Here is a 23,928-nt window from a genome sequence, read left to right as displayed (position 1 = left end):
ACTTGTCACGCCAGATTACCGATACCTGTGCCGTGCGGTAGAAAGGTTTGCAATGTCGACTCTTCGAAAGAGGGTTAAGGTCGAGTAAGCTTAAAAAGAGAGATCAATGTTAGAACTATTGCTGACATCATCACCTCCCGCTCCTTCCCGTCCCGTCTCGATCTACTTTCACATGCCAGAAGATCTCAGTTCTTTATCGACTTGCATTCTTTCTCCCTCTTCTCCATTCATTCCCACCCACTCACTTCCTCCAATTCCTCAGAATGTCCGAAGAAGAACCCTTCCCCGAAATCCAAGGCGGCGGCTCCCTCCTCCTCGCCTGGCAAATCCGCAACAAAAAAGTCCTCATCGTCGGCGGCGGCGAGGTAGCAGCCGGCCGCATCCTCAAATGCCTCAACGCCGACGCCAAAGTCCACGTAATCTGCCCTTCCTCCGGCCTCAACCCCGAAGTCGCCCACCGACTCGCCCAAAACCTCATCACGCACACCGACCGCGACTTCCTCCCCTCCGACCTCGACGACCCAGACCTCTCACTCGTCATGACCGCCATCGACGACCCGGAAGCATCCTCCGAAATTTGGAAACTATGCAAGAAATTGCGGATTAATGCGAACATCGCCGATGTACCCCCCGAATGCGACTTCTACTTCGGCAGCGAACACCGCGATGGACCGTTACAAATCATGGTGTCGACAAACGGCAATGGGCCGAAGATGGCGAATATTGTGAGGAGGAGGATCGCGGATACATTGCCGGTGAATACGGGCGCGGCGATACAGAAGGTGGGAGAGGTGAGGAAGAAGTTGAGGGTCGTGGCGCCGGGTACGGGACAGATTTTCCAGAGGATGGGTTGGATGAGTAAGGTTTGTTTGAAGTGGAGTTTGGAGGACTTTTGTGAGATGGAGGAGAGTGATGTGGAGGGGTTGGTGGGGTTTTATGAGAGAGATGAGGTGCCGAGTTTGGTGGAGGTGAGGGGGCCGTGGGAGTGGGATGGGAGTTTTGGGTGGAGTTGCGTGATTTGAGAGAGGATTGGGCAACGTGGATTGAGATACAAGGACTGAAATCGGATGTTCTCTGTGGACTGGACGTGGCCACAGCTAGGAGCAAGGCAGCTTCGGGTCAAAGAGGAGGCCACGGAGGAGACATATCGAGCCTGACCGGACATCTCGCTGAGGCGTTTAAAGGCTCCTGCCCTGTGCTACATGGAGATCTGAACGATGAACAGCCTCTCGATACAGAATCGGGACAATCTCCACTACGCCACAGTGACCACGATCCCCGAACGACATGAATCCGAGGCCACTCGCGTGCGAAGTTAAACACCGAGCCATCAAGAGTCGGCATCGAGACAGGAAATCCAACTCTTCACGATCGGACAGCCACTGGCGTGGTACGGGAAGAGAGAAACCAGGCTTCGTCCGCAGCGTGTGTTGCGGAATCTGTACGAATATTTGTGTATATACACAGCAGCCAGCAGCAGCAGGACAATGATGAATCGGAAGGGATTGGCCATGTTGTAATACTACCAGTTGGGAATTGAACGTAATCTATCAAACTTGCTCATTTCTCACTCTACACACACACTCTCCTCCTCCCCTTTTCCTCGCCAAAAGCTCTCAGCAACCACCGTCAACCATGGTACACGACGTGGGATTGGACGGCACCAAACCAAACTGCTGACACAGCACCGTGAACCTCCTCCACCCTGCACCACCGAATTGCTTGGGATCGTCGCCGTTGTGGAAGCGGCACTGTGCGTGTGGGCGTCAGCGAGCGTTCGAGGAGTGAAAGAGTGTGGGGGGGGGGGGGGGGGAAGAGATTTTCGTACCTCATTGTTGACGAGATCCCAATACCAGTCGTTGTGGAAGTGTTGTTCCTTGTTGATCTGGCGGCAGATGGAGGCAGTGACGCCGTTGTCTTGCTTGCCTTTGCGTTGGCAGGAGGCTTGGTAGAGTTCGTTTTCGGCGAAGGCACTGGTTGAACGGGTCAGCGATGTAACAAGAAAGCGGCACATTCGAGGAGCAGGCTCGTGTTTGGAGGAGAAGGAAGGGACCGACGAACGTCGGGAGCAGGGCGAGGCAGTAGAGGGAGAATGCGAGGATCGGTGCCATGGTTGCGCGTCGTAGCAGGGCTTGTTGAGGGGTTTAGAGTGGGCGATATTCTTCGACGGGGCGGGTTGCGGCTCGTGGTAGTCTTTGGCTGAGCGTGATGGGGAAACGAAAGGGAAGTCAGTTCAGTGATGGAGGACTCGGGCTTCTTGTAAGTAGGCATCCGACGGAGGTCGCGGCTGAACTTGTCAAGGCGAGACGACCGAGGACATCCATGTCGTGAGACTTTTTTTCTCGGCAAGGCATCGCTGTCCTCGGAACCTTGATGCATTCGTCATGATCACGAAGAGCATGGAACCTAGGTCTTTCGATATTCGTTCTAGTAGACCGGGATGGAAGAATGGCACTGCGATGCGAGAATCCTGCTGTACAGACTCCTCCGTGCAGATCGTTCTCAGATCGAAACGAACGACTTCTCGGCCTTTGTTCCGAGTACCACATTTGGCGGATAATTCTCTGTCCCAGCGCTTTTCCCATCTGCCGGAGGCGAATTGCCATTCCGGGATAGACCTGACATGCGGGGGACCGGGCGAGAGGCTGAGATGTTCGTACGAGTAGGGAATACCTACCGCGACTTAGCCAACGATCCTCCGAAGTTGCCTGTAAGACTAGTTCTACGGCGCGAACGGGAGGATTTAGTTCGGCCGACCATTAGTTATCGCCAAGCCGACTAGTTAAGTGCCAAGCCTACTACTCAAAAGTTCGGCACACTACTTGAATTCTTTCTCTCTTTAACACCCTATACTAACATGTAAGTAACGACTATCTACTACTATTCTATACTATTCTAGCACTATTATTACTTCCCTTTTATCGTATATATACTACAAAAGCAATATCTAAGCATATCGGTGTTGTTTTATATATGCGTATATACTAAAAGTAAAGTAAGGCTAGATATATTTAGGAACATGTTTACTAACACGTTAAGATTAGAGCCTATAGCCCCCCCCCTCCTATCCTAAACCGTATACGAACATAACCGAACACGATACCGAACACGATACCTAACACGATACCTAATACAATCGCTAATATATCTAGAAAGTAGCTAGAGAATTATATAAGAGAAGGGATATTTTAAATAAGAAAACAAACATATTAGCTAACATGTTTAGGCTATATACGAGTAATATAAGAAGTACTACTCTAATAGTATACCGATTCTAGGCTTCGAGGAGATACTAATTATAAGAGATATATTATATTTAGTAATATATTAAACAATATATTAATATACTATAGGAGAAGAATAGGAAGTCTATCTTAAGCTAGAACATTTAGGTAGGCGAGATTATATATCGTCTTAAGGTAAGAAACAATATGTTAGGCAATATGTTATAGAACGCGTTCTCTAATACGTTCGTAGAAGGGTACCTAGCTATTAGATAGAGAGTCGGACCTCGAGCTCTCTAAGTCTAAGTCGGAGGAGAAGACTATACTCTAGTGCCGCGTATATTAACACTAAACCTATTAGGTAATATATTAGCTAATATGTTATAGAAGGTATACGAGACTACTAGGGCTCTTCGTAACTACTATAAGACCTATATAAGTTAGCACTTCTAATATGTCCTATAATATATTTACTAATATATTCTAGTATAAGTTCGAAGTTATTAACTAGGCGGGTTCTAGTACTAGACGTTAGGCGGCAAATGTAGTAGATAAATCTAAGGGTAATATATTCTTTATTATATTTAGGAACACGTTAACTAACACGTTTACTATAGCCTTCTATAAGGGCATAATTAAGACGTATATAAAGTTAAGGCGTAACGAGGACTAAGGAAAGTAGAGTACCCGGTATAATATGTTCTCTAACACGTTCGCTATTATGTTCCCTAACATGTTTATAGCACCCCTAAGAAGTAGGTAAAGAAGTCTAAGACCTTAGTAGAGCTAAGTAATAAGTCTAAGGACTCTTAGTCTAGCGAGGTAATATGTTTACGAATATCTTCCGTAACGTATTCGCTAATATATTTAGGATTCTAGTATAGATAAGGCTCTAACTAGTAGTAAGAAGCGCTAGGGTAGTAGTATAGCCCTTCCTAAGACTAAGACCCCTACTAAGGCTAAGCTTACTAGAGTAAGTTTTAAATATATTAATAAAGACGTTCGTAAACGTGTTCGCTAACGTGTTTAGCCGTTCGCTACTCCGGCCCCCGCTCCTCCTACCGCCCCGGATCTACGCCTAGAAGTTCTAATAATTACTCGTAGTCCTAATAAGAATACTATAAGTATGTTCCGTAATATGTTTAGTAATACGTTCGCTAACATATTTAGATTAACTTCTTAGAGATAAAGAAGATAGTAAAGAGCTAGGGTTATAATATACTATATACTAGCTATAAGGAACACGGTTAGAGGAGTAAGATATTACTAATATATTAAGGAATATGTTTACTAATATGTTTTAGCCTACTTTAACGATCTAGTTAGCGAGACCTACCTAAGCTAGACCTTCTTTAAGGACGATAGCCTTCGCGAGTAATATGTTCGTAGACATATTACGTAACACATTCGCTAATACGTTTACTATACCCTAGAACATATTCTTTTTCTTCCCGCCGTATAATAGTACAAGGTTTCTAGCGGACTCTCTGCGTCCAAGTATGTGCACGAGGTAGAAGGAAAAGAGGTATATATTCACGGATTTTAGAATTATAATAGAATAGTGTTTTAGCCGATTGGAAAGAGCGTTTGAATCTCGCTCTCTAACGGAAGGCCGCGGGTTCAATTCTCTTTTTGCCTATCTTTTTTCTTCTGCCGCAGAAGTACGAAAAGGGAGCTTACGTTGCCCGAGGTAAGAATGTGCGAGAATGCGACGGTGCGAGAATGCGACGGTGCGAGAATACGACGGTGCGAGAATGCGACGGTGCGAGAATGCGACAGTGCGAGAATGCGACAGTGCGAGAATGCGACGATGCGACAACCAATCAAAAGTGAGCTTTGATAGACCCCTCTTTTTGTTAGGAAAACCAATTAAAACAGACCTTTGAAAGATCCCTGTCGGCGCAGAAAGACGGCTGCAGTCTTTGATAGAACTGGCACTCGTACCTCGTGCAATTACCTCCGCTATTATATTAGAGAATATGTTCGACTTCTCCCTTAGGTTTTAGGGCGAGAAAACTCCGTTTAATAGTTTTAGAAAAAACTAAATACTAATGCTAATGTTTAACTATATAATATGTTTAATAATATATTCGTTAACGTAATCTATAATATGTTTTATCTATAAATCTAGGCCTAATCCTTACCTAAAAAAAGGCCCGAAAAAAGAGAACCGGACTAAAGAGTCTAACGGTCGGGGAAACGTATTCGGCAATATGCCCTTAAACATATTAAGTAACATATTAATTACTTATATCCGGCGTATATACCTCTAAAGGTCTCCTAAGTAGATTATACGCCTTACTATATATATTTCGAGCTCCTAGACTAAGTAAGAGTATATATCTTATATATAGGGCCTAATTATATATAGTTATTAAATATATCTAGTTATTATACTCGAAAGTAAGCTTTATAACTTTTACTACTCGTAATAGTCCCCTCTATATAAATACCTAGTATATATTTAACTACGGCTCGATAGGGCGAGATATAATATAAAAGAGTATCTATTTATCCTATAGAGGCTCTATAAATTAAAAGACCTTATAGCGTAGGTATTCGGTATAGCTACTAGACCTAATATATTACCTAATATATTCGTTAGGGTTAGCCGGCCCTATACTAGACTCCTTCGTCCGGTTAGAATAAAAGGGGGTAGGCGTAGGGTAACGAATATATCGAGGAACACGTTCGTAAATACGTTTAGTAATATGTTACGGTACACCCTCTCGTTCCTTACGCTTATTCTTAATTTCCTTCGCCCGGGCATTAGCCTATACCTCCCGAACCCTTACCTAAAGTATTTAAACCTCGTATATAGCCCTCTACCTTTCCTAGTAATTAGGATCCTAGCTCTCGGCCTTACGCGAAGGTACGGCCCTAAAAAGTATATTAATATATTACGTAATATATTCGCGAACGTATTTACGTATATATTAGTAGCCGTTATAAACGAGATAGATAATTCTACTAAAGGGGAGTCGTCCCGCGTTAAAGACGGCGGTTATATTACTCCTCTACTAGTATCCCGTAGAACATTCTCCGATATAGCCCTTTATAGTAGGCTTAGCCGTATCTAACTAGATAGAGGCGCTACTAAACGCGATACTAAACGCGATGCCGAACGTAATAACGAACGCGTTCGAGGGGAAGACCTCCTCCTTACGCGCTTTAGTATACTCCCGCCCCGTATAGCCCCTTCGGATAGAGTACTCCTATACCGGTGTAATAATGAGTGGTAGGGATGTATGAACAAGCGTACTACTCGGGTGTGCAACAGTGTGAGGATACCGTACTATCTGGTGCAAGAGTAATTCTTGCCCTTTTAATCCGCCTACGGCGGCTACCTATTTAACCCTCGAGAGATGGACACGAGTCGGTGCGGAATGGGTACGGTACGCCTACGACTCGCTACGCGACATCTGACTCGCACCCGCATGTGTACACCGCAACGATACCGTAGGGACTTCGCAACGACCTTTAGGTCCCTACGGTCCGCCTACGCTCAGCCTTGGCGCCTTTCACACACGCCTCCCCCTTGTGCTAATGTCCTCAGCAGCATAGGTTATAGCTATCCGCATGCGCATCCTTGCGCTCTGTAGTTCCAACTCTTAAAGTATTCATTTTTTATTCCTCTCGGATCCCTTGCGATCCGCTACCGTTTACGTGCCTTTAGTCATCTCGGTTTAGTCGTTACGGAGCGTCCGCGTAGCGACGGTCGCTGGGCGTAGCCCCGCGTTGTTATTCCGAATTTTTATTAACACTCTAGTTAATCCTCGGCGGAACGCCCGCGAGTTTATACCCTAAATATTTTCCTTACGAACGACTTTTTCTCGACGGGATATCTTCTTTTTATACCGCATTCGCAACTAAACCGCAACCGATCCGCAACTAATATCACTAACTAACACTATTATCCGCACGTAAGCGTGCCGCGCGCCTCTACAGCTATAGGCTACTAGAAGGGCGCTATAGCGGACTTCGTATATCTAACGGACCTACTAGAAGAAGCCGTCTATAAGTAGAGCGCAGACGACATAGCCCCGGATGCTCCTACTACCTAGATTAATTGCTATAGGTGCGCAAAGTCTATTGCGGTTAGTAGGGAATGTAATAAGCCGCTAAATAAGGCTTATAAGTTTTGTAACTCTAACAACCGTAAAGGTTGCTATTAGGTACGTATGCGCTTTGCTATAACTTGTAGACTTTAACTAACTACATCGTAGGTGCTCGGCGGTATGCAGGGTAGAGTTAACAAGATCTATTCCCTCTTTAATATCTACCGCGAAGAAATTAACCGCGTCCGCTACGAAATAGAGGAGGAGGGCATCCTATTAGATAACTTAGAGGAGTGTGTCCGCGAGGATAACGTAGCTTTTACGGCCGGCCTTAACCTGTCTCTAGCTGTAAAGACGCACAACTCCGAGATCTAGCAGATAGAGGCGAATGCGTCTCGCTAGGGACACCGGTTGTTTAGCCTAACTTCGAAGCCTCGTTCTAATATAGAGGCTACTCTCCTTGCTAACGAGGCCGCTACGCGCCTTAATAGCATACACGCCTCGTAGGTAGCTGGCATGTTTTCTTCTAGCGCGTCGCGCGTATGTTGTCCCGCAACTATACCGCAACGACCTTTTACTAACTTTTCGCTTTCTTTAGACTCCCTGCTCTAACGGAGTAATCGAACTACATCTTACTATACGCCCTTTCGCCTCTAACGAACAGGGTGCGATTACCTTTGGCTCCGGCCCTGCCGACATACGTCTCCTATCTAACCGTAAGGCCCCTAGCACCCCCTCGACTCGCGTTAACGACCGTAGCGCCTCTGGCGCAACCGCGGCTGCTAGTGGCGACTCGGAGGATGAGGGAGATAGAGACTATAATGAGGACGCTGGCTTAAGCGAGGTCTCCGACACCGAAGAGTCGTCTAAGGAAGAGGACGATGTCGTATACTCCCCCGCGGTCCGCCGTGGTCGCCGTCGCGGCTCTTCTAACAATAGTGGGGCTTCTGGTAGCCGCGTGCTAAAGAGCAAGTCGCCTCGCAAGGGCGGTAGTGCTCTCCGCCTCGCGAAGGAAAAGCGTGCGAAAGTAGCGCGCAAGGCGGCTCGCTAGGAGCAGCGTGCCCGTTATAATAAGCAGCGCCGTGCTATCCGCTCGGCTAATAAGCGCAACCGCTCTCGTGGCGGAGGTGTTTCTGTTCCTACTGCGTAAGGCAGCCGCACCGGTGCCGCCGGCAACGACTTTATCCGTAACCGCTCTGTTAACTGTATAATATTCGATAAGAACACCCTTCTAGGCAGCCCGGAGGGTACTCCTACTCGCGACAACCGCGGTCGCCAACCTCTCGCTAAGATCGATCCCGTAATAATAAGTAGCGCTCTTCTAAACTTGGTAACTAAGTAGGACCGTCTTCGCCGCCAGATCGCCGACAACTAAGCTAAAGCTCTGCGCCTCGATTAGCAGCTTGTAGAGCGCACCTAAGAGGACCTCGATCATAAGGCTAGAATATTTAATAGTACCGCCGGTAGCCGTCCCGCTACTCTATTTAACGCTAGCTCGGCTAATCTACCTCTGAACCTTACTACGCCTGCGGCTCGCACTAACTCTGCATTAACTCCCTAATCTGCTCGTCTTACCCTCCTTCGCGAGCGCTAGCGCATCCGCGAGGAGCAAGTCTAAGAGGCTCGCTAGCGTAAGATTAAGCGTACCGCTATAATCTAGCGCGAGCGCGACTAGCGCCAAGTACGAGAGGAGCAGGCCTATATAGCGGAGGAGGAGTCCCGCGAGATTACCCGTGCTACTGTCGCTAATGTAGTTCTTCGTATTAAGGCTAACCGCAACGCACCCGCAGGCACTCCGCTAAGTAGCAACTATATCCTCGGAGGTCTTTAGACTCCTAGGACTCGTAGCGACCCGACGGCGGCAAACCCTAACCTACTGCCTCGCTCTGTTCGAGAGGAGGTATACCTTTAGTTCCCTACTAATCCCAACTACCGCAATTAAATTATGTAGGCTTGTCTAGCGGATTACCTAGAGGATCTAGCGCGTAAGAACGACGCTCTATAAAGAGCGGATCTCCGCACCGACTCCGCACCTATCTCGTAACGACTTGTTATCGTAACTACAACTCGCAGTTACTACTATAATAACTTCTCTTCTTTAATACAGCGCATTTTCCGGGCGCGGGCAATTGGTTAGATTAGAGTCTCGAATGCGATACGCATAGGACGATACCGACTTAGTAGTTCGACAATACTAATATGTTTAATCGTAATCTATGTTCTCCTAGTCTTTCGCCGTAACTTTGCAGTAACTTCCTATTCTTGCAACAGCTCGTCTATATCTTCGAAATTATCGGCGGTTTGCTATATATTACAAGTCTCGTTATAGTCTTTCTATCTTAATCGATACTGCATCTCGCTGTCGCGAGTCCGCTAGTCTACAATTCTTTCGACCTCGTATACCTCGTTACTATCCGTAGTAACATCCGGTAGCTTAATATTCTTTAGCTTAAAGCTAGGTCTAATATAGTACGGTTGTAGTAGTAAGATATAGAAGACGTTATAGATCTGCTATAACGAAGGTAGCACTAGGCGGTACGCCTGCGCCTTCTCTCTAATTACATCGTCTACTCGGAAAGGTCCTACGAACCTAGGTAATAGCTTCCGGCTTAGCTTCTTTAACTTCAGATTTTTCGTACTTAGCAATACTAAGTCGCCCCTACGGAACGCATAGTTGCGATGCTTCTTGTCGTACACCCTTTGCTAGTACTTCTAAGAGGTCTTAAGCTTCTTCGCAGCCGATTCGCGTACGCTTTGCATCTCCTCGAACCGCTTAATTACTACCGGCGCCTCCCCTTTGTAATAAACGGCCTCGTTTATATTGTTCTATCGTAGATTCTCTCTATATACTAGGAAAAAAGGTGTTTTCCTAGTACTTAAATAGTCCGAGTTGTTATAAGCGAATTCGGCGTATAGTAACAACTTAGCCTAATTATCCTGTCTTTTATTATAGAATGCTCTTAGGAATCCTTCTAGCGTCTGGTTCTAACGCTTAGTTTAACTATCCGTTTACGGATAGTACGCGGTACTTAGTCTTCTTCTTATCTAGCATTAAAAACACAGCTCTGTCTAAAATGCAGATATAAAGAGTGTACTATAGTCGGACATAATACCTTTAGGGAAACCAAACTTAGACGCTACTCGATCTATAAATACTTTAGCGAAATCTAAAGCTTTCTAAGTTTCTTTTCCTAGAATATATAATACTATCTTTGATCGTCTGTCTACGATTATAAGTATAGAATCGAATATATTATCGTTGCGCTTCGACGGCGGCAACTTTATAATAAAATCTAGGGTAATTTCTTCCTAATTCTTTCCTAGAATTGGCAGGCTGGACAATTTGCCTAAGGGCAACAATCTCGGAGCCTTTATTCGTTAGCAGTTATTATATGTCTTTACGAAGTGCTTAACATCCGCGTCTAGTTCGGGCTAGTACAAGGACCTCGCAATAAGCTTAATAGTCTTGTCGGCGCCAAAATGTCCTGCAAGCTTGGAGTCGTAGTAAACCGCTATAACTTCGTTCCTTACAGCCGGTTTATTTAGTATATACAACTTGCCGTACCTACAGAGTAAGTTGTCGTCTCCTAAGCTCTATGCTTAACTCCCGCGCTTCTTTCGACTCTCTATCTGTACCTCTTCGCTAGATCTTTATCGCTTAACAAAGTCGTCGCGATCCTATAGCGAAGATACTAGCTCGAGGAAAGGTTTTAAATCTTCCGAAGATGCAGTTGCGCTAGTAAGCAGGACTTTTGCTATATAGCGTAGTACGATCTGCATACATTTAGAAGTGCTAGCGACGGGGGATTTTGCAAAGACTGCGTCGCTTTAATCCGGGAGGTCGTTGTAATCTCCCTACAGTGTTATACCGCAATCGGGTCCCTAATCCTTTTCGGTTGCGATCCTAGCGAACGCAACTATCACGCTCTAACTTGTTAACTTTAGCTTGTTCTGCAAAGTTAGAAGTAGTTCGTTTACAGCCGAATTTTTAGTCTAGTAATCCGGTCTGCGAGATAGTCTATCTACTAGGTTCGATTTCCCTGCTTAATAGAAAATCTCGAAGTCGAATAAGCCTAGGTATAGTGCGTACTACGCTTGCCTCGCATTTAACTTCTGGACAGTCTAAATACCTTTTAGATTGTTGTAGTCCGTATAAACCTAGACCGGGTTTTCCGAACTACTAAAATAGTGCCTCTACACCTTAAAGTAGTGCACTATTGCTAATAACTCCTAATCGTACGTCTAGTAGTTGCGCTCCGCAGGCTGCATCTTTCGAGACGTAAACGCAACGGGGTGCTATTTACTATCTAGATGCAGCTGCGACATAATACCTAAGATACTAAAGTTAGAGGCATCCGTTTCTAGCTTAATCTTTAGCTTCGGATCGAAGTACCTAAGAACGATATCGCTAGTAAAAACCTCCTTTAGCCTTCTAAAAGCCGCGTTAGCTTCGCTGCCCTATACGAACTCCTTGTCTTTCTAAAGTAGGTCGGTAATCGGGCTGCTAATCTTTGCAAATCCTAACACGAAGCGTCGGTAGAAGTTTACAAAACCTAGGAAGACCTAAACGTCGTGGACGCTATTCGGTTGCGGCTATTCCTAGATCGTTGCGATCTTTTTAGGGTCGGTAGTTATACCTTTAGTCGTAATACAGAACCCTAAATACGAAACCTCCTGTGCCGCGAAGGTACACTTCTTAAGGTTAACGTACAATTCTGCGATACGCAAGCGGTCTAGGACCTTGCGGACCGTAGCCTAATAGCCTTCGATGTCCTTACTATAGGTGTAAATTAATATATCGTCGAGGTACACTATACAAAGGTTATCGAGAAGGCCCGCTAGGGTACGGTTAATATAGGCCTAGAATGTGGCCGGAGCATTAGTTAAGCCGAAGGGCATAACCTTATACTCGTAATAGCTATACCGCGTACGGAACGCAGTCTTCTATTTATCGCCCTTACGAATGCGGATGCGATAATATGCTTCCTTAAGATCGAGGGTAGTAAAGAACTTTACACCTATTAGGCGATCTAAGGTTTTATTAATTAAAGGTAGAGGGCATCTGTCTTTAATAGTAATAGAGTTAAGTGCTCGGTAGTCGACGCACAAACGTAGCTCGCTACCCTTCTTTGGAACAAAGATAACTAGTGCACCCGCAGGGCTAATGCTGTGTTATATGCGACCCGAGGCTAACTCCTTTTCTAGGTAATCCCGAAGGATACCTAACTCTTTCTCCGAGAGATTATATAGGGAGCTATATAGTAGTTCCCGGCCCTCGACTAAGTTAATAGCATAGTCGGTAGCTCGATGCGTTAGCAACGCAGAAGCAGAGTTAGAGTTAAATACGTCGGTGTAGTCTAAGAGAGCCGTAGGGATTTTAACTACCTTTACTTCGGCTAAGCCGACAGTGTATGCGAGGCGCATAGATCCCGCAGGTATTACTGTAATCCACCTAACGACAACAAGCGGAGTCTTGTCGTTCCTTAACTCTTTCTTTAATCTTTTATATAAGATCCTGCCGATAGTTTCGGTCCCTAGACCCTATTACTAGGTTCCCGCACCGACCTAAATGTTAATTCCTTTCGTCGTTATAGTATATTATCTAAAGAGGATCTCTAGTCTATCCTTGTCTACCCTATATATAAGTATAGTATGTTCTTTAACGATACTATTGTCGTCTATTATCCGAATAGGAACATTATACGCGCTATAATAGGTTATACTTTAATCTTAAAGCTAAACTAGAGATAGGAGTTCGGCCTCGACTATTGCGAGGTCGTAGCGAACTACAAACTTCTAGTCGATTAGGGTAATTTGCGACCCTGTATTAAACGTAGCGGAGACTATGCGATGTCCCTGCGACAATATAATATCGACCTGTCGAGTAATAACCTGTCTAGCTTCGACAGGCCGCACTAATTTCGGCTTCGTTACACTTTGTGCAGTTGCGACGAAGCCTATCCTTTTCCCGAACCGATTAGAGCTCGGTTTGGATTTCTACCTCCCTGTCCTTTCTAGGGATAGGTAGTTAAGACATAACTAGCCTTTCCGTATGTCTAGCAGCTAATAGTAGAGGATAAATCGGCGGGGCGCGAAGGGAGATTAGAGCCTCCTCTAAAGCCCCTACGATTTCCTCTACTACGATTGTTACCGTTGCCTCTCTAGCCTCCTCTACGGTTATTCCTATTAGAGTTTCGGCCCTAGCTGTTATTTCTTAGCTCGCAGTTGCGAGGCGCTAGCGTCTTAAAAGGTTCTAGAGGTCTCTAACTAGTGCTCGCAGAGGGAGCTTTTGCATCCTTAATGTTCTTCTCTATGCGAGACGCAAGGTCTATAAGCTCTATGCGAGTAGTTAGTATTACATTATAATCTATAATCTTAATGCGAACATCCTTACGAAGTCGTATATAAAATATGTATAACGACTATTCCTCCGAAGGCAATAGTAGAAGCTAAGCTTCGATGCTTTCTAAGTATGTAAGGAACGAGCGTGCGGACTAATCCTTGCCTTACACCGCGACGCGATGCTTTTTAAAGGACTCGAGCTTACGAGCGTCCGGATCGTCCAGTAGGTTGTTAAGGAATTCTATAAATCCTACCTAAGTTACTATAGTACGCAGGTTAGGGTTATTAGCCTACTAGCTGTACTAGCGTTCTCTCGGATCGTAAGAGTAAGCTAGGTATTATATAGACTATATAACCTTCTAAGAATTACTGCGGAACGACTGCGGTGCATTAGTAAATGCAAGCTCGCATTCGAAGCGCTAGTTACGCAGCTCCTTTACGCTCTTACCCTTAAGGTCGAAAGGCTTCTTAATATCGATCTTAGCTCTTCTAACTCCGGTAAACTCTTTATCGGACCGTACCCTTTTGTGTCCGGTTACGCGACTGTAGGCGATATCGTCCGCTAAGTTCTTATTAAGTTCCTTTATCTTTCTGAGCTTTTTCCGAAGGAAAGCTTTGGTAAGAGCCTCTTCCGCGGCGACGGCAGCCTAGAGGTCGACTATTTCGTCGATTTCGGCATTGTCGTCTTTGTTTCCTTCGGCGGGATCCGCCGGCGGAGTAATTGTATACTCTTCCTTAGAGAGTGTCGAGGTAATATCGTTACCTTCCTCTTAGTCGGCAATAAGGTTATCTTGGTCGTTATTAACAACTTCCTTAATGCGACCTGCATCGGCAGCAGCTTTAGTAGCAATGCCCTGTTTATCGGGCATGGCGCTACTTATAAGTAGCTCGTCTCTTCCTATAGCGACCCTAGTAGTTCGCTTAGGTAGCATCCTCGGACTATTACCCTTATAGTAAAGGTTAAGGAAGAATTACTATGTAATAATAAGTGGTAGGGATGTATAAATAAGCGTACTACTAGGGTGTGCAATAGTGTGAGGATACCGTACTATCTAGTGCAAGAGTAATTCTTGCCCTTTTAATCCGCCTACGGCGGCTACCTATTTAACCCTCGAGAGATGGATACGAGTCGGTGCGGAATAGGTGCGGTACGCCTGCGACTCGCTGCGCGACATCTGACTCGTACCTGCATGTGCACACCGCAACGATACCGCAGGGACTTCGCAACGACCTTTAGGTCCCTACGGTCCGCCTGCGCTCAGCCTTGGCGCCTTTCACAACCGGCCGGACTCGGTCTCCTCGCCTAGAAAGTAGGTAGCCTCCCGTTCGCGTTTAGTATTATATTTAGGGGTATTATCGAAGTCTAGGGAGCTCCTCTAGTTAGGATCGTCGTCGTACCGCTCGTTAATTACCTACTAGATCGCCGTAATCTTTTTATTTCGCCTATTCCCTAATAGGCGTTAGCGAATATATTAGGTAATATATTACTTAATATATTAATAAACGTCTTCTACGACGTAATTCTTACCCTTATAGTCTAATACTTACGCGCCCTTATATTAATATCGGTATACTACGACGCTATAGATAGATTCCGGAATAAATAGAGAGTACCCTACTTCTTCCGGGTAAAGTACTAGTTATAGTCCCTTAAGTCGAGAATCCGGGATCTAGATACGTTAGTAAACATATTCGTAAACATCTTCGTAAATATATTAAGTAGAACCTTACTTCTTAATCGCTAGCTTTATTTTCTACCGTCGCCCTATTACGTTACTCTTATACCCGGTCTACTTGTTAGAATTCGTATATTTACGAACGCGATCGTATAGATCTTTATCTATCTTCGTATAGTTTCGGTTAATCGTAGCCGTAATAATAGGGTTACTCTTGTTCCGGGCCTAGTTCTAGACGCGCTCGTCTTACTCGAAGTCTAATAATAGATTAGCGAAAGTATTAATAAATATATTATTAAACATATTAAGTAACATGTCTCGAAATATACTCTTTAGGATATTTACTAGCGCCTAGTACTCCTCCTTCGACTAAACATCGGTAAGAGCTAGTATCCGGTACTAGATACCGTCCTCGGGCTAATACTTTCCTATCTGTTCTTCGATCTTCCGTTTAAAGTATACGCGATAGAGTACGAGGGTATAGAGGAGGTACTCGTACTAAGGGCAATTCTAGGAATCGATAGAGGCTAGGTAGTTCCTAAACCCTATTTAATAGATTAGTAAATATGTTCGTTAACGTATCCGTAAACGCGTTCGGTAATATATTAAAGGATCCGTTCCCCTTACTATAATACTAAGTCCCGCTCTAGTCTATAATAACTACGTAGAAGGCCTTCGTATCCGGCCCGGATATATACTTCTATATGATAGGCCGGTTTATTACCTCCTAAATACGTTTAAAAAGACGTCGAAAGGTAACTTCGTAGGTCGTCGTATTCTTAGTTCTAATAATAACCCGAGCTATTATTATAACTACGAAGTTAGTACGAACACGCCGGAAAATACGTTCGTAAATATATCTATAAATATATTAGGTTTCCCCTTTAAGTAAAGCTAGACGCCTAGGTATCTAAGATCGGACTAGGGCGTCTAGCTCCGCTAAAAAAGGGGAAATATATTATATAATATATTCTAGAACATATTTATTAATACCTTAAACTTACTTTTACCTATCTCCTTCTTAAAAATAGTAAAGAGGATCTCGTTTAGATTCTCGCCCTATAGCCTTTTAAAAGATATATCGTATTCGAACGATTCTTATTCCTAGAAGATAAAGGCCTATACTCGGTAAAAAAGGAGTACTATAGGGCCGAGATAGTCGTTAAAGACGCCTTAGATATATTACTTATCGTATTAGCTAATATAGCGGGAGATATAATAAGTAATATATTCGTTAATATATTCTAGAACGTATTAACGAATACGTTCGGGTAGATAGGTCTTACTATCTCGGGATCCCTCTTCTCCCGCTCGTAGTCTAGGAGTATAGTACGGAAATTACGGCCGTCCGGGTAGTATAGGGCCTTCTATTTATTAATTAAAGCTATAATCTTAGCCGTATTATTTAACGAGTTATAAACCTAGCTAAGGGAGGGCTTCCCCTTTAACTCCTAGTAGTCCTTTACTTATCGGCTAACGAGGAACCGAGCTATTACTAGTTAGTAGCGGCCTAATATGTTCGACAACGTATTACGTAATACGTTTATAAACATCTTATATAATATCTTTAAAGGGCCTTTTAAGATAGCTTACCCGTCGTTAGCTCCGAATCGTATATTCGCTCGATAATTTCCTCTAGCTCTTTTTAAACTTCTATCGGCATCTTATTTAGCGGCGGCGGAACGTAATTATAAACGCCTTAAGAGATAAGAATAGTATACGGCGTTTAGATAAGATTCTTCGGAATCTAAACGACGAACCTTATAGGATACGGATATATAATAAGCTTACCCTCGCCCTATATATAGACCTTACCTAGAAAGGTATTAGGGGACATATTAAGTAATATACTTATAAACATATTTAGGAACGTATTTACTTACTATATAGGCGCCGCCTTAATATAATAGTCTCGACAATCTCGTAGGCCTCTATTAGGGGGGTATAGGAATCCTCGAACCGTAGCTCTAAATAGTTAATATCGGTTTCCCCGTAAGGATTAAATAACCGAATATAATACTACCGGGCGTAGGGTATATAGTATCGGCATTAAATATAAACCTTAGGTTACCCTAAAACAGTCTACTTAATACGTTAGCGAACACGTTCCGTAATACGTTTAGGAATATATTACTCTTACCGTTCGTATATTACGTACGAATACCGGCTAGTAGCTTAGTTATTACGAGATACCCGCCTTCTTATTACTATACGCGCTCCGCCTCTCGAAGGACCTCTTAATCGAGTAATAGTACCTATTAAATTATTAGTCGAGGTAAAACATAAGCTCGAACATGTTCGCAAAACTAGAACATGTTCGCGAACACGTTCGGCTATATTAGACTCCTTAGTCCGGTTCCTTATATTAGGCCTATCCCCTTTAGCGTTAGGCGTTAGCGAATCTGAACATGTTCGCGAACATGTTTAGGCGTTACGGAGGCCTAGATTGTATTTTCGATTATATTAAGGTTCGAGTATATCCGAACTGGTAGTTTAACGTGTTCCCGAACACGTTAACAAACATGTTAAAAAACATATTATAGATATAACTTACCTGTTCGCGTTAATCTTCCGCTTATCTCTCTCGAATAAGGATATTAGTAGCCGCTTGGTATCCTAATTCTCCTAGTAATTAATAGGAACCTCGGTATAGCTCTATATTAGATACTACGGCTTAATATATTTATAAGCCCGTATTCCGCTATAAGTACTAACAATACGTATATACGGAGCGTTATCGAGGAATCGATACTAAGAGTCCTTAGGTAGATAGTCTCTTATTATATAATACTCGGTCTATAGGGGAACATATTAGCGAATGTCGTAAGTAAAAGAAAGAGAAACATATTACTTAACGTGTTACTAAACGTGTTCGGGAATATATTTAGTAATACGTTAAAGCGCTACTTACCGAATGCCCCGATTTCTCTAACTTCGCCTTAAGGTTAGGCGTTGTTCGAGCGTCGATAATATACGCGTAGCTAGCCGTATACGTCTTAGGATAATACATCGACATCCGCACTTCCATTGCACACCCAATATTGACCCGATCATCACCAAACACGCACCATTCGAAAGCCCTTATCAAGGCCGTTCCAACGAACCCGCATTCACCCCGCTGCCCCCAAAACCTGCGCCGCTACTGGAGTTCAAAGATTCACCTTGTTGCCCCCTTTAGGGTGCAAATTTTTAAGGACACTGGACCCTGAACTCCGGGATTTGGCCCCCACCTCCGAAACCTTATTCCGACCTCACCTCCCCCACACTCGAAACATTCCCTGTTTAGGGCATTGCACAAGGAAGGTTCACAACCTGTACCACAACACTTCAACACACCACAACACAACCAATACGCCGCCGATTCGGACGCCGTGTAGCCCGTTTGAAAGCCCTCGACGAGAGCTTTTATTCTAGCTATCAAACGCCTGATTTGGTCGAATTTTGAAAGAGCCAAAGGCCAAACAAGAGCAGTGTTCCCAGGATACACAAACATATATATACACATATACTTAGTTCTCTCTACACTAGAGTTACCTGTTGTCCTACGCCGCCGAGAGAGGAAGCTAAAGGAGCAGTGTGGTTTAGTAAGGACGAATTTGCACCTCTAGGGATTAGAGTAGTAGTACTAGCTGTATAGCTAGATACTCTGTATAGAGTATAGGCCTACCTTTCCCTAGAGACAAAGGTTGTCCCGAACCTGCTACGGCTACCCGCAGAACGCCTCTAAAGCCTGCTATAAAGACGCACGTTGCTGCAGGCCAGAGTACTTCCTAGAAGCAGAGGTATATTTATATATCTCTTCTCTCCTCTTTGAAGTATACCTTCTCCCACTTTGTATAGTAGGGAGAAGAGTGCCCTAGTGTCGCAAGTAGGCTAGGACCCGAACGCGATTGGAAATAGAGACGAACAAGCAGCCCTCTCGGCGTAAGACTGCTAAGCCTCTTTTTAAATAACAACAACAACAAGACAATGTCTACCGAGACGGTAATGACAGACGCAGGCTCAGCCCCTTAGACTCCAAAAGCTACGGCTAGAGGGGACGAGGAAGTTACGTTTGAGTCTCTCAAAACCCTGCCGTTGCCGGAGGAACTACTAAAAAGAACCGGCTTTCCTTTCCTACCTAGGAAAAGGCAAAACCCCTTCGATTTTAGTAACTCCCCGACTCGCAGCCCTTCTCTCGGAAAGAAACAAACACTCTCTTACACGCCCGCGAACGAGAAGATCCTACAAGCCCGACAGCTACTAGTCGAAGTAGCGGGGGATCTAGTCGGGTTTCTAGGAGAACAAACCCGGGTTCTCGACCTTCTCGAAGTCTTTCGGCACTTTACCGAGCGTACAGACTTTAGGACAACGTCCCAAATCCTCGCAAAGCAAGTCTCGAACCTAGAAATGACAACAAAGAAACTAGTAGCACAGGCGAAGAAGCCTACTTTCGTAGACGTTGTTAAGGGAGATAGCGGATCCGCTACCTCTACCTCTACCTCCTCGACAACAAAGACAACACAACAACAACAACAACAACAACAACAACAACAACAACAACAACAGTAGACGACCGTCTCCCGGAGGGCTAGCAAGCCGAAAGAACAAGCAGAACCGATGCCTCTTATCCTTGTACTAAAGGATAAAGAGAAGGAACTCGACTAGATCGCAACCCGAGACAAAATTAACGACGCTCTTAAAGGCGAAGACCAAGAGCTAGCTGTCCTTGCGATAAAGAAATCATTTCGGGGTAACATTGTCCTAAACTTTGTAATAGAGAAAGCCCGCTAACGAACGATCGATAGCCTTACTAAGGTTACCGATATCGTAGGCGAGGCACGGGTAATAGAGGACTCTCTCTGGCACAAGGTCGTAGTCCACGGCGTCTCGACCGCGAACTTTAATACGCTAACGGGCCTACAGGACATTTAACGAGAAATTGAGACCTTTAATAGAGGTCTTAAACTCGCAGGCACCCCGATTTGGCTAACAAACGAAGAGAGAAGAAGGACTCTTACTGGGGCGACAGTTCTAGTAGGTTTTGCCACCGAGGAGGAGGCAAAAAGGGCTATTTAAAACCGTCTATACGTAGGCGCGGACAGCCTAAGAGTCGAGAAGGCGAAGGATCGTATACAACAGAAAGGGAGGCCCCTAGAACGTTCTACATGTTAGAACACTCTCTACGGATTTTCTACGTTAATCTTAACCGATCTATCGAGGCTACAGAGTCTACCTTAGACGTCGCGGTTAAGCAGAAAGCCGACCTTCTACTAGTCTAGGAACCGTGGACTATAGAAGACCCGATAACAGGCTACAAAGAGACAAGATCTATCGCACACCGGGAGTATAACCAGCTATTCCTAACGACTACGGATTCGACAATCCGGCCAAGAACAATGCTATATATTAGCATAAGACTCAACGTCAATATCTCTCCTATTTTATTAGACGACAGCGACATACTTTCCTTTGTTATTTCAGACAAGAAGGGCAACAAGATCCAGATAGTTAATCTCTACAACGAGAAAGACCTTCGGGATACCGAGAACCCGCAAAACCGACGAACAACAGAGAGAATCCTCTACTCTCTACGCAACACGTTCCTTCCAAACACTCTACTAGTAGGAGACTTTAACCTTAGACACCCGTCCTGGGATCCGAGGGGAAAGGATACTACTAGCGCCCGCGAATTTATAGAGTGGATAGAAGACCAGGGCTTTACTCTACGTAATACGATAGGTGTCGGGACCTTCTATAGGCCGCACCTAGACGCAGAGTCGGTCCTAGACCTTACGTTCACAAGAGGATCCTTATCTACGAAGGAAATCGACTGGAGAACGATTCCGACAGGCTCAGACCATAAGGCTATATCTATAGACCTTATTGGCACGCAAGATCGAGCCCAACAGAAGAAAGTAGTTCTAGATATAGCTTCCGCGGATTGGGAACTGTTTACAGATCTCCTAATAAGCAAGGCGACGTCTATTAACTATACGAACTCCCTCGACGACATCGCAGACTCCTTTACCTCGTGTATTACCGAATCGATGCGGGGAGCAATCCCAGAGAAAGTAGTACACGCCTGCGCAAAACCTTGGTGGAATAGAGAGCTACGCATGCTACGCCGTACAATGTCTAGAACATATAGACAGACCTTTACCTGCGGACGTACGCCAACGCTAGACGAGAAAGAGGCGTATACGGAAGCGAGAAACGAGTACTTCCAAGCTATTAAAACAGCTAAGAAGAACCACTGGAACGCTTTCCTCGAAAAAGAAGACTCGAAATCTATCTTTAAAGCTATGTCCTATACTAGGAATAGCAGCCGAAGACAGATACCTACGATAAACAACGAAGATTCTTTCGAGGGGAAATGTAAGGCCTTCTCCGAAGCCTTATTTCCGCGCCCTCCTGCCGAGGAACCTCTACCTAGCCGTTGGGAAGCGTATACAGCCGGGGATTGGGGCTGGACTACGCTAACCGAAGAGGAACTCGCTGCCGCCTGTAGCACGAAGATAGTAAAAGGAAAAACGCCGGGCCTAGACGGTATTACGCAAGCTATTATTAGTAAAGCGTACGGCGCTATTCCTATTACCTTTCTACGTATATACAGTAGGCTACTCGACGAAGGACACTACCCCCGATGCTGGAAAGTTGCGACAGGCGCAGTTCTAGCAAAGCCGGGAAAACCAGACTATTCGGTCCCTAAGGCCTACCGAGTTATCTCTCTCCTAAACTGCCTCGGCAAGATTAGCGAGAGAATACTCGCAAAACGCCTAGGGATTATCGCAGAGACGAAGCCCCTTCTACACGACTCGTAGTTAGGAGGGCGAAAGAAGAAATCGGCTATCGATACGGTGCTTCTCTTAACGAACGAAATCGAGGAGAATCGAAGAAAGAAAAAGAAGACTTCGGTTATCTTCCTCGACGTAAGAGGAGCATACGACCACGTTGCAAAGAACCGACTGTTAAGAATAATGATCCAGTTAAGGCTTCCGCACAGCCTTATACGTTGGGTTTAGTCGTTTATGAGCAATAGACGCCTACGAATAGCATTCGACGGACAGATACAGGAATTCCAGGATGTAGAGATCGGCGTTCCGCAAGGCAGCCCGATGTCTCCTATCCTCTTTCTTATCTATACGCGCGACATATTCTTCTCGCTATAAGGAGTTACTCCTAGTTCCTACGTCGACGACATTAGACTATCTACCTCGTCTACGTCCCTTAAGAAGAACTCTAAGGTACTAGAACGTGAGGCAAGAAGGCTAATAGACCTAGGAAAGAAGAACTCGATTGCTTTCGACCTAGCAAAGACAGACCTAGTACACTTCTCGAAAGGGAAAGGGTCCGATTGCCCGGTAATTCTTCCAAACGGCGATATTGTTCGCCCGGCAAAGAAAGCGATAAGGTGGCTTGGGATTTGGCTAGACGCCAGTCTTACCTTTAAGGAGTACATTGCAATAAGATCGGCTTAAGCATAAGCGGCATTCTATCGATTAGAAAGACTAGCAAATACCGAACGCGGTCTGTCTTCTATATCGTTAAGAAAGATCTACCTAGCCTGCGTTACTACAATAGCAGACTACGGGGCCCCGGTTTGGTGGCGGTCGAAAAAGAGCATAAAACCTCTAGTATCTCTACAAAGTAAAGCTTGTAGGAAGATCCTAGGCGTTTTCCGTACCGCCCTAAACGTCCCGTCCGAGGTAGAGTCAAATCTCTTCCCCCCGGATCTACGCCTAGAGAGACAGTCAATTTTATACTCTCTACGCGTAGCAAAGCTACCCGAAAACTACCCCGTAAGACTCGCTATCTAAAGCGCGCCTTCGGATACGCGAGAAGTCTAACACGAGGACTCGAGAGAGATACTTCCGCAAAAACGACAGAGAACACAGATATAACTACTCTGTTATCGACTCCGACAATACAAGCATTTCGTAGAATACGAGAGGGCTAACTACGCAAAAGACGATCTCTTTAGCGTCTGGAAAACCCGATACGAAATAGCAAGACAACGGGAGATCAATAAGGTACCTAGGAATACAAATAGCTACCTTAGTCGATTTCTATGGAGCTCGCTAGGAAAACATAGAATAGGAGGAAGACGTGCTTTAACTAGTGCCTTCTATACTATCCTATTAGGACACGGATACCTAAAGTCCTATCTCTATCGCTTTGGACACGCAACGACGCCAGACTGCCCTTGCGGACGACGAGAAACAGCAGAACACCTCGTATGTAGCTGCCCTATCTACGATGTATTTAGGCTACTACCGCTACGACAAGCACAATCTCTGCTAGAAATAGTAGAAGATAAGGAACTCCGGAAACACCTTACTACCTTTCTCTCGGATACAAAGATTGCTTCTAGGTCCTGGCACCTAGCAAGAGGCGAAGACGAGACCGTCTAGCCTACACTCCTTTTACTTTTCCTTATTTGTCTTTCTTTAAAGTCCTTCGATACTAGCTTGCTACTATCCTAGGCACGGGTCTTTCCCTAAGGTCAAGAGATACGAGAGAACAACGATTGTACATAGATAGACTGCTGTCGCGAGACAGCCGTCCTACATAGTCATAGACTCATACAGGACGTAAATGGAACAAACAAACAAAACAAACAAAACAAACGTCTTAGGATATTCTAGT

General features: G+C 44.8%; 2 protein-coding genes across 2 annotated transcripts; one reads left to right on the top strand and one right to left on the bottom strand.

Moving 5' to 3' along the window:
* Window positions 1–263: 263 nt before the first annotated feature.
* MYCGRDRAFT_76564 (uncharacterized protein) lies at window positions 264–1,517 on the top strand (the record flags this gene model as incomplete). The annotated part of the gene is made up of 1 exon (XM_003848983.1): window positions 264–1,517. One exon carries the CDS (start codon window positions 264–266, stop codon window positions 1,020–1,022), a length of 759 nt encoding a protein of 252 aa, XP_003849031.1.
* Window positions 1,518–1,616: 99 nt separating this feature from the next.
* MYCGRDRAFT_96389 (uncharacterized protein) lies at window positions 1,617–2,111 on the bottom strand (the record flags this gene model as incomplete). The annotated part of the gene is made up of 3 exons (XM_003848923.1): window positions 1,617–1,751; window positions 1,829–1,973; window positions 2,062–2,111. 3 exons carry the CDS (start codon window positions 2,109–2,111, stop codon window positions 1,617–1,619), a joined length of 330 nt encoding a protein of 109 aa, XP_003848971.1.
* Window positions 2,112–23,928: the final 21,817 nt, after the last annotated feature.

Source organism: Zymoseptoria tritici, chromosome 10 (genome assembly GCF_000219625.1).
Source record: "Zymoseptoria tritici IPO323 chromosome 10, whole genome shotgun sequence".
NCBI classification, from domain to species: domain Eukaryota; kingdom Fungi; phylum Ascomycota; class Dothideomycetes; order Mycosphaerellales; family Mycosphaerellaceae; genus Zymoseptoria; species Zymoseptoria tritici.
Note: the sequence above shows the minus strand (reverse complement) of the source record. Positions and strands in the feature narration are given on the sequence as shown.